Below are 11,413 nucleotides of genomic sequence, written 5' to 3'. Positions count from 1 at the left end.
CAGTAGATGGCAGTCACACATAAGAGATACGTGAAGACTGCACTATGATGGCAATATGGCTCAACTAAACACCAGCATTTTAAATGTTCCATTATGCTGTGTGTATCATGTAAGACATATTATCTGCCGTTTCGCAATATTATGCAAAAGCAACTTTTCTTACCATCTGGTACCGGCTGATATGTACAAACCCTGTTTCCATTTGAGTTGGGAAATTGTGTTAGATGTAAATATAAACAAAATACAATGATTTGCAAATCATTTTCAACCCATATTCAGTTGAATATGCTACGAAGACCACAAATTTGATGTTCTTCTTATGTGTTTCTGCACCTGCGCTTCCCAAACAAGGTTAGAAAAGAATAGAATAGAATGGAATGGACTTTATTGTCATTATATTTGCATATAACGAGATTAAAGACTCCAACTTAAGGTGCGGTAGTGGGAACAAATATGGGGTGAAATAAATAACACAAGAGGTAATAAAGGAAACAACTAACACTAGAAATAAACAGACTACTATCCAATAAGAATAATAAGCAATCCTTTCCAATATACAAAACACTATAGAAATACGATAGGTTGCATTGTTTGCCAACACTGTCTGCTCTCATTTTGTCGCACATTTTACCCAATGATAATCTGTGTGCCTACACTCTGTCCTCCTCCTGTCTTGGCCTACAGTGTGTGTATTAAATATGTATTCTGATATACGTTCTTTACAGAAAATGAGCCAAAGTCAGTGAGTCTCAGTTTGAAAAATTAATTAATTGTATCATTTTTCTTTGAATAAAAAAAAATTAAAACGGGTCCCACAGACCCCCAAAAAAACACACAAGAGTGAAATTATGAAATGATGAGTATGATATGCCGTATAATTTAAGTAAGATGATAATTATTTTCCATGTATGCATGAAATTATGTATTTATTTGTATATTTGTGTAGTTCTTGTGACGTCTGGGTGTCATGGTGGTGATGGTGCGTTCTTCCAAGGATGCAGATCGGGTTCGGACACAGCGTAAAGGTAAGAAATAATGATTTATTTAAACCAGGGGTGCCCACACTTTTTCTGCAGGCGAGCTACTTTTCAATTGACCAACTCGAGGGGATCTACCTCATTTATATATATCATTTATATTTATTTATGAAAGTGACATTTTTGTAAACAAGTTAAATGTGTTTAATGATAATACAAGCATGTGTAACACATATAGATGTCTTTCTTTCACAAAGACAAGAATATAAGTTGGTGTATTACCTGATTCTGATGACTTGCATTGACTGGAATCAGACAGTAATGATGATAACGCCCACATTTTCAAATGGAGGAGAAAAAAAGTTGTCCTTTCTGTACAATACCACATGAAAGTGGTTGGTTTTTGGCATCTAATTCATCCAGCTTCCATACACTTTACAAGAAAAACATTGGCGGCAAATTCCGTAGCTTGCTTGATTGACATTCACGGCACCCGAGGGTCTTGTGAGATGACGCTGGCTGCTGCCAGTTCATTATTATGAATAAATGACAGAGAGGAAGGCGAGAAACACTTTTTATTCCAACAGACTTTCGCGCCGTCCCTTCCGTCAAAACTCTAAAGGCCGACTGCACATTTCCTATCTTCACAATAAAAGCCCTGCTTCATGCTGCCTGCGCTAACAAAATAAGAGCCTCGGAAAGCTGGCGTGCACAAGTGATGTGCACGCCAGCTTTCTGAGGGATCGCTTGTGCACGCCAGTTTTCCGAGACTCTGTATTTAGTTAGCGCAGGCAGCATGAAGCAGGGCTTTTATTGTGGAGATAGGAAATGTGCAGTCGGCCTTTAGAGTTTTGACGGAAGGTACGGCGCGAGAGTCATCTTTTCATAATAATGATCTTGCAGCAGCCAGCGTCATCTCATAAGACCCTCCGGTACCGTGAATGTCATTTAAGTGACGTCTTGGTGAAGATTGATGATCACTAATTTTTAGGTCTATTTTTTTTAAAAGCCTGGCTGGAGATCGACTGACACACCCCCCGCGGTCGACTGGTAGCTCGCGTTCGACGTAATGGGCACTCCTGATGTAAACTAAATCAGACTAAGAACAGCAAACTGGCACTAGGCACAAAAAGGCAAAAACAAAAAGCTAGCATGGGAGCTAGAAAACTCCGAAACATAGCGCGGAAGCTAGCAAGAAAAAAACAGGTTTACCAAAATCGGGAGTCCGCGTCGTCACTTGTTCAAACGCAAACCACTACCATGTTTTCTGGAACTGCTCTACCATAAAGGACTATTGGAAAGAGATACACCAAGCTTTACGGGATATTTTTAAACGAGAAATACACCTTGAAAGTAAAACTTTGTTTTTTGGACTTGCTCCTCAAGATTGGCTGAAGAACGATAAATACTTAAAGAATATCCTAATGGTGGCTTGTAAAAAGACCATCACTAGGAAATGGATATCCCAGGAGAGCCCAACTTTGAAGCAATGGATGGAAACCACAATGGACATATATAAAATGGAGAAGATAACTGCCTTTATTAATTATAAATTGGAGAAATTTGCCTCATACTGGGAAAACGGGGTCAATTATGTCACGCCCCATAAGCCTGACTTAAATCTTGGGATTTAAAAAAAAAAGATTACTCCCTATATGTGTATATATACATATAAGTATCTGTATATATTTTATTTCTGTTCATTATTATTATCAATGTATTATTTATTCTTTGCTGATTTAATTGATGTATGTGTAGATACTACCTTGTTTTTGTTTATTTCTGTTTCTTTTTCTTTTTTTTTGGGGGGGGGGGGGGTGGCAAACAAAAATACTTTTGACATTTAGGACAGACAAGTATGTGAATATGATTTAGTAGATGGAAATGTCTGATGCTGGATGTCAATAAAAATAAAATGAAAAAAAAAAAAAGAACAAAAGCTAAGATGCGAGGCCGAAGCAACGGAAAAGGCAGGCTTAAATAAGAGACAGTAATTACAAGGCAGGCGCGCGTCAAACGCAGGGGACAGGTGAAATTAATAGGCAACAATAGTGACAGAACAAACCAGGAAGTGCACGAACAAGCTCAAAATCCAAATAATATATGATCTGGGCGGCGGATCATAACAGTTCTCCTTTTATTTACTTACTTTTTAATCGATGACATTCACTGTAATTATTTATTTCAATGTAAACGGAGAAAAATATCGTATAATTTTGTGAAACCCGTGCAATGAAGTAATTTTGAATAATGTGATAATTAAGAGGCAGTATAATATTATTTACTTACTGCGCACAAATCATTATAATTCATCTGTTGCTGACAAATTGGGTCTGAACCAAATTAAAATGAAAAATGAACATCAGCAGGCAGATGTTTTGTTTTGTTATACGAGAGCCGGAGCGTCCATCATGCATCGTGGTCCTTCATGTTTACTTACTTGGCAGTCCAGCAAGGAAGTCATTAGCATAAGCAGCAATAGTCCATTCCTCCCAACACGCTCCATCTTCCTTTCCCGCGTGTCAGGACTGTTTAGAGACGTAGACCTGGAACAGAATACAAAAGAGGAATTAACAAAAAACCGGAAAGAAAAAATCTGCAGTGTCAAAAATGGAGGCGGTGGTGACGAGCAGCATGGCTCCTGTTAAAGGATTAAAGTTGCAATATTTTCCTGCTGATTTCATTCCTGCCGTGCAGGTCCAGGTTTTGGTTCGGCTCTACATGTGATGTGTTGGCACACATATGTCAAACTCAAGGCTGAGGGGCCAGATCTTGCCCACCACATTATTTTATGTGGCCTTCCACAATAATAAAGTGGCCATTTAAAACTATTTTATGTGGTCCGCTACCTTATTTTATGTAGTCTGCCACATAATTTATCGTGCCTTGCCAGCCATATTATTCAATTGGGCCGCAATATGGTTTTATATGGCCTGCCACTTCCTTTAGTTTGGCCAGCCACAATAATTTAAATTATTTTATGTAGTCCGCCAAATAATTTCTCACATCCTTTGGTTGGCCTGCCACAATATTCAATGTGGTCCACCATATTATTTTAAGTAGTCCGCCACGTAAGTTATTGTGGCCTGCCTTGTTATTTAATTGGGCCGCAATATTGTTTTATATGGTCTACCACATCATTTAGTGTGGTCTGCCACATCATTTAAAGCGGCCCTCCACTTCCTGTAGTTTGGCGAGCCACAATATTTAATGTGGTACGCCACATTATTTTATCTAGCCCGCAAAACAACATTTCTCACATCCTTTAGTTTGGCCTGCCACGATATTTAGTTTGGCTTGCCACAATATTTTTAGTGTGGCCTGCCACGATATAATGTGGCCTGCCACAATATGTAAAATGGCCCGTCACTGCCGTGAGTTTGACCTTTCACAATATTTAATGTGGTCCGCCACATTATTTTATGTAGTCCACCACCTAATTTATTTTGGCCTGCCATATTATTCAATTGGGCCGCGATATGTTTTTATATGGTCTGCCACAACATTAAAGTGGCCCGCCACTTTCTTTAGTTTGGCCAGCCACAATATTCTATGTGATCCTCCACATTATTTTATGTTGTCTGTCACATAATTTGTCACATCCTTTGGTCTGGCCTGCCACAATATTAAATGTGGTCCGCCACTTTATTCTAAGTAGGCCGCCACATTATTTTAAGTAGTCCGCCACATAAGTTATCGTGGCCTGCCACAATATTAAAGTGGTCCGCCATATTATTTTCAGTAGTCCGCCACGTAAGTTATTGTGGCCTACCATGTTATTCATTTGGGCCGCCATATTATTTTACATGGTCTACCACATCATTTAGTGTGGTCTGCCACATCATTCAAAGTGCCCCGCCACTTCCTGTAGTTTGGCGAGCCACAATATTTAACGTGGTCCGCGACATTATTTTATCTAGTCTGCAAAACAACATTTCTCACATCCTTTAGTTCGGCCTGCCACGATTACCAAAATATGTAAAGTGGCCCGTCACTGCCTTGAATTTGGCCTGCCACGATATTTAATGTGGTCCGCCACATTGTTTTATGTAGTCTGCCACATACTTTATCATGCCCTGTCATGTTATTCAATTGGGCCGCGATATGGTTTTATATGGTCTGCCACATCATTTAATGTGGCCCGCCACTTCCTTTAGTTTGGCCAGCCACAATATTTTACATTATTTTATGTAGTCCGCCACATAATTTCTCACATCTTTGGTTTGGCCTGCCACAATATTTAACGCGGTCCGCTATATTATTTTAAGTAGTCCGCCACATAAGTTATCGTGGCCTGCCCTGTTATTTAATTGGGTCGCCATTATTGTTTTACATGGTCTACCACATCATTTAATGTGGTCTGCCACATAATTTAAAGTAGCCCGCCACTTCCTGTAGTTTGGCCAGCCACAATATTTAACGTGGTCCGCCACATTATTTTATCTAGTCCGCAAAACAAAATTTGTCACATCCTTTAGTTTGGCCTGCCACAATATTTAGTGTGGCCTGCCATGATATTAATCGTGGCCTGTCACTGCCTTGAGTTTGGCCTGCCACGATATAAAACATTATTTTAAGTAGTCCGCCAAATTATTTTAAGTAGTCCGCCACATAAGTTATCGTAGCCTGCCACAATATTTAACGCGGTCGGCCACATTATTTTATGTGATCCGCCACATAAGTTATTGTGGCCTGCCCTGTTATTTAATTGGGTCACCATATTGTTTTACATGGTCTACCACGTCATTTAATGTGGTCTGCCACATCATTTAAAGTAGCCCGCCACTTCCTGTAGTTTGGCGAGCCACAATATTTCAAGTGGTCCGCCACATTATTTTATCTAGTCCGCAAAACAATATTTCTCACATCCTTTAGTTTGGCCTGCCATGATATTTAGTTTGGCCTGCCACGATATTTAGAGTGGCCTGCCACGATATAACGTGGCCTGCCACAATAATGTGGCCTGCCACAATATGTAAAATGGCCCGTCACTGCCGTGAGTTTGACCTTTCACAATATTTAACGTGGTCCGCCACATTATTTTATGTAGTCCACCACATAATTTATTGTGGCCTGCCATGGTATTCAATTGGGCCGCGATATGTTTTTATATGGTCTGCCACAACATTAAAGTGGCCCGCAACTTTCTTTAGTTTGGCCAGGCACAATATTCAATGTGGTCCGCCACATTATTTTATGTTGTCTGCCACATAATTTGTCACATCCTTTTGTTTGGCCTGCCACATATTTATAGTGGCCCACCACATCCCTGAGTTTGGCCTGTCACAATATTTCACGTGGTCTGCCACGTCATCTAAAGTGGCCTGCCACATCCTTGAATTTGGCCTGCCACAATATCTAATGCGGTCCGCCACATTATTTTATGTAATCCGCCACATAATTTATCGTGGGCTGCCAGATTATTCAATAAGGCTGCAATGTTGTTTTATATGAACTGCCACTTCATTTAAGGTAGCCCGCCACATGCTTGAGTTTGGCCTGCAACCATATTTATCGTGGTCCAACACATCATCTAACGTGGCCTGCTACGTCCTTGAGTTTGGCCTGCCACAATACTTAAGGTGGTCCGCCATTTTAATTTATGTAATCCGCCACATAATGTATAGTGGCCTGCCAGATTATTCAATTGGGCTGCAATATTGTTTTGTATGGTCCGTCACATAATTTTTAAAGTGGCCCACCACATGCTTGGGTTTGGCCTGCCTCAATATTATTGTGGCCCACAACATTATTTTATATGCGTCTGCTACATAATTTAAGTGGCCTGCCGCAAAATTTAAAGTGGTCTGCCCCACATCATTTTACATTATCCACAACATTATCTTATGTAGTCCGCCATATCTTTTATTGTGGTCTTCCACATCTTTTCTAATTATTGTATTTGTCCGCAACATCATTTATCGTGGTCCGCCACATAATTGATGTGGCCCGCCACACCATTTTATGTAGTTCGACACATTATTTTACATGGTCCGCAACTTTATTTTTTGTAGTCTACTACATTATTTTGTGTAGTTTCCCACATTGTGTAATGTGGTCCGCCACGTTATTTTATATGTGATTGCTACATAATTAAAGTGGCCTGTCACACAATTGCAAGTGGTCCGTCCCACATTATTTTACATTATCTGCAATATTTATCAGTCCTCCACAATATTGTGCCGGGTCTCACAACTCTTGCATGTAGGATAAAGTAGAAACATAATAAACAACAATTAAGACGTGCCAATTGATCAACCACCGATCAGTATCAGCCAATTTTGTGGGGTTAATCATTTTGCAATGCGGTATGTTGAAAACGATGGAGAGCGCCACTCGACGTAGCAACTGACATTGTGGGCAAAGTTAGAATTGCCGCAAAACATGTTTTAATATATTCAGCACTCTATTGCCATTTGGCAGCTAAAGTGGAAAGTGGGACCCTCCCAGATTTGTCACGTTTCATATGTCAGGTAAACAACGATGAATGGGGCCATGCTGTATATGGAAAACAGCAAGGACATTAAACAGCAGGAACAATATGAGTGAGATTGCGAGGAGAAGACAACGGAAAGATTCACAAGAACCAGAAAGAAGAATCCATCCATCCCATTCATTTTCTACCGCTTGTCCCGTTTGGGGTCGCGGGGGGTGCTGGAGCCTATCACAGCTGGGAACCCTTAAAACAGCGAGGGTCACCACTTTGTGAACAAATGCGTGAGCAAAATTGTCGAACAGTTTAAGAACAATATTTCTCAACCGGCTATTGCAAGGAATTTAGTGATATCACCATCTACGGTCTGTAATAAAATCAAAAGGTTCAGAGAATTTGGAGAAACCGAAAACCAACATTGAATGCCTGTGACCCTCGATCCCTCACTGCGTCAAAAAGTGACATTAGTGTGTAAAGGATATCACCACATGAGCTCAGGAACACTTCAGAAAACCAAGGTCAGTAACTGCGGTTTGTCGCTACATCTGTAAGTGCGAGTTAAAACTCCACTATGCAGCGCGAAAGCCATTTATCAACAACACCCAGAATTGCCTTTGGCTTGGCTAGGCCCGAGCTCATCGAAAATGGACTGATGCAAAGTGGAAAAGTGCTTTGTAGTCTGAGGAGTCCACATTTCAAATTGTTTTTGGAAACTGTGGACATTGTGTCCTTAGGACCAAAGAGGAAAATAAACATCCGGACTGTGAAAGGCGCTAAGTTCAAAAGCCAGCATTTTTTATGGTATGGGGGTGTATTAGTGCCCAAGGCATGGGTAACTTACACATTGGTGAAGGCACCATTAATGCTGAAAAGTACATCCAGGTTTTGGAGCAACATGTGTTGCGTTATCATGGACGCCCCTGCTTATTTCAGCTAAAAAAAATACCAAGCCAGGTGTTACAACAGCGAGGCTTCATAGTAAAAGAGTGCGGGTACTAGACTGGCCTGCCTGTAGGCCAGACCAGTCTCCAATTGAAAATGTGTGGTGCAATGTTATGCGTAAAATACGACAACAGAGACCCCGGACTGTTGAACAACTTAAGATTTACATCAAGCAAGAACGGGAAAGAATTCCACCTGAAAAGCTTCAAAAATTGGTTTACTGAGTGTTGTTAAAAGGAAAGGCCATGTAACACAGTGGTAAAAATGCCAACTTTTTTGCAATGTGTTGTTGCCATTAAATTCCAAGTTAATGATTATTTGAAAAAAAAAAAAAATAAAATAATAAAGTTTCTCAATTCGAACATTAAATATCTTGTCTTTCCAGTCTATTTAATTGAATATAAGTTGAAAATGATTTTTTATTTACCATTTTTACACAATGTGCCAACTTCACTGCTTTTGGGTTTTTGTAACACAATCCATCAGACCATTACTTGCATTGTAACTCCTGCCTATGAACGTTTAAATAATAATAAATAAATAAAAAACAGACTAAACTGAACTTGGTTGATTGAATAAAACAGATGCATTTTTCCAACATGCTAATTGCAGCTCCAACAATGGAGAGCTGCAGCACACTTGAATATTGATCTTTGCAGGTCAATTTAACTTAACCACAAAGCAGCGTGGGCGGCGCACCATTATGTGTAGCGTCTCACAGAAGTGGTTAGTCATGTCCAGTTTGATCACCGCCTGACGTCACCTATTGCATCTGATACCTGGGGAGGAGGGGGAGAACCCGAACAGCTGTTGCCTTTTAACTCGGTGCCAGAGCTCAGTCTGCACTTATCAACTCCCACCATCCCTAAAGAGAGAGCGCGTTGTAAACATCGCTCAGTGATTCAGGATGTTTGGCAGCACGCACTCCCAGGTTCCGCTGGCTGGAATTCACATGTTCATTAGACGGGTATAACATCGTTACCGCCTCTTCCTGCAAAACGCCGAGCAGTCTTAACAAGATAAAAGGAACGCTGTACAAATGATATATATTATAGCCTCATGGAAATAGCAAAAGTCAGGCCTGGGCAATTATTTTGACTGGGGGGGGGTCATATTTAGAGAAACAAATGTGTCTGGGGGGCCGGTATATCTATTTTTAGATACAAAACCTCACAAAATGCAATCAGGAACAGGCTGTTCTGAAGAACTCTCCCGAGGACTCCTCAAAGATGGACGCTTTTGACCTCCCTTTTTTTTTCAACACCTGGTGTCGAACTTTGAGATCGGCCCCAGTCCACGAATACATTTCAACATCTCTCCCAAGTTAGTGAATTTTGTGAAGTGAATTATATTTATATAGCGCTTTTCTCTAGTGACTCAAAGCGGTTTACATAGTGAAACCCAAAATCTAAGTTACATTTAAACCAGTGTGGGTGGCACTGGGAGCAGGTGGGTAAAGTGTCTTGCCCAAGGACACCTCGGCAGTGACTAGGATGGCGGAAGCGGGAATCGAACCTGCAACCCTCAAGTTGCTGGCAAGGCTGCTCTACCAACCGAGCTATGCCGCCCCGCAGTTAATCAATCAATCAATCAATCAATGTTTATTTATATAGCCCCAAATCACAAATGTCTCAAAGGACTGCACAAATCATTACGACTACAACATCCTCGGAAGAACCCACAAAAGGGCAAGGAAAACTCACACCCAGTGGGCAGGGAGAATTCACATCCAGTGGGACGCCAGTGACAATGCTGACTATGAGAAACCTTGGAGAGGACCTCAGATGTGGACAACCCCCCCCCCCCCCTCTAGGGGACCGAAAGCAATGGATGTCGAGCGGGTCTAACATGATACAGTGAAAGTTCAATCCATAGTGGCTCCAACACAGCCGCGAGAGTTCAGTTCAAGCGGATCCAAGACAGCAGCGAGAGTCCCGTCCACAGGAAACCATCTCAAGCGGAGGCGGATCAGCAGCGTAGAGATGTCCCCAACCGATACAGGCGAGCGGTCCATCCTGGGTCCCGACGAGCGGTCCATCCTGGGTCTCGACTCTGGACAGCCAGTACTTCATCCATGGTCATCGGACCGGACCCCCTCCACAAGGGAGGGGGGGACATAGGAGAAAGAAAAGAAGCGGCAGATCAACTGGTCCAAAAAGGAGGTCTATTTAATGCCCTTAATTGGGCATACATGCACGCACACCCCCCACGGTTTAGCTCGGTTGGTAAAGTGGCCGTGCCAGCAACTTGAGGGTTGCCGGTTCGATTCCCGCTTCTGCCAACCTAGTCACTGCCGTTATTTCCATGGGCAAGGCACTTTACCCACCTGCTCCCAGTGCCACCCACACTGGTTTGAATGTAACTTAGATATTGGGTTTCAGTATGTAAAGCGCTTTGAGACACTAGAGAAAAAGTGCTATATTTGCGAAAATGCGCTATATAAATATAATTCACTTCACTTCACCCCCCCCAAATCAACACCTTCACCCCCGCTCAATTCCTCTGGGGTTGTGGATGGCTGAGTAGCGCTTTATGTTGGCAGCCGGCCTCCAGGGCCTCAAGTTGGTGTGATTATATGTACCATGTTTAAAGGCCTCCTGAAACCCACTACTAGCGACCACGCAGTCTGATAGTTTATATATCAATGATGAAATATTAACATTGCAACACATGCCAATACGGCCTCTTTAGTTTACTAAATTGCAATTTTAAAATCCCGCTGAGTTTCTTGTTAAAAACGTCGCAGACTGTAGAGGACATAATAGCGCAGCACCATTTGCGGCTAAAAATTGTCTCTTTTCATCGCGCAATTAAACAGTATTCTGGACACCTGTGTTGCTGAATCTTTTGCAATTTGTTCAATAAATTATGGAGACGTCAAAGAAGAAATATGTAGGTGGGAAGCTTTAGCCTTTAGCCCAGGGGTAGGGAACCTATGGCTCTCGAGCCAGATGTGGCTCTTTTGATGACCGCACCTGGTTCTCAGATAAATCTTATCTGACGTTGCTTACCAGGATAAGTATCTAATAATTCCGCTGGTAATCACAGTGTTAAAAATATT

General features: G+C 41.5%; 1 protein-coding gene across 1 annotated transcript in view; it reads right to left on the bottom strand.

The window, feature by feature from the left end:
• calcrla (calcitonin receptor-like a) overlaps positions 1-11,413 on the bottom strand; it is a 76,227-nt gene that overhangs the window by 19,211 nt on the left and 45,603 nt on the right. The window contains exon 2 of the mRNA XM_061918413.1: positions 3,418-3,523. Within this exon, the coding sequence (XP_061774397.1) occupies positions 3,418-3,523 (106 nt within the window). The remainder of the gene's footprint in view (positions 1-3,417; positions 3,524-11,413) is intronic.

This window comes from Nerophis ophidion, linkage group LG13 (genome assembly GCF_033978795.1).
Source record: "Nerophis ophidion isolate RoL-2023_Sa linkage group LG13, RoL_Noph_v1.0, whole genome shotgun sequence".
Taxonomy (NCBI): domain Eukaryota; kingdom Metazoa; phylum Chordata; class Actinopteri; order Syngnathiformes; family Syngnathidae; genus Nerophis; species Nerophis ophidion.
Note: the sequence above shows the minus strand (reverse complement) of the source record. Positions and strands in the feature narration are given on the sequence as shown.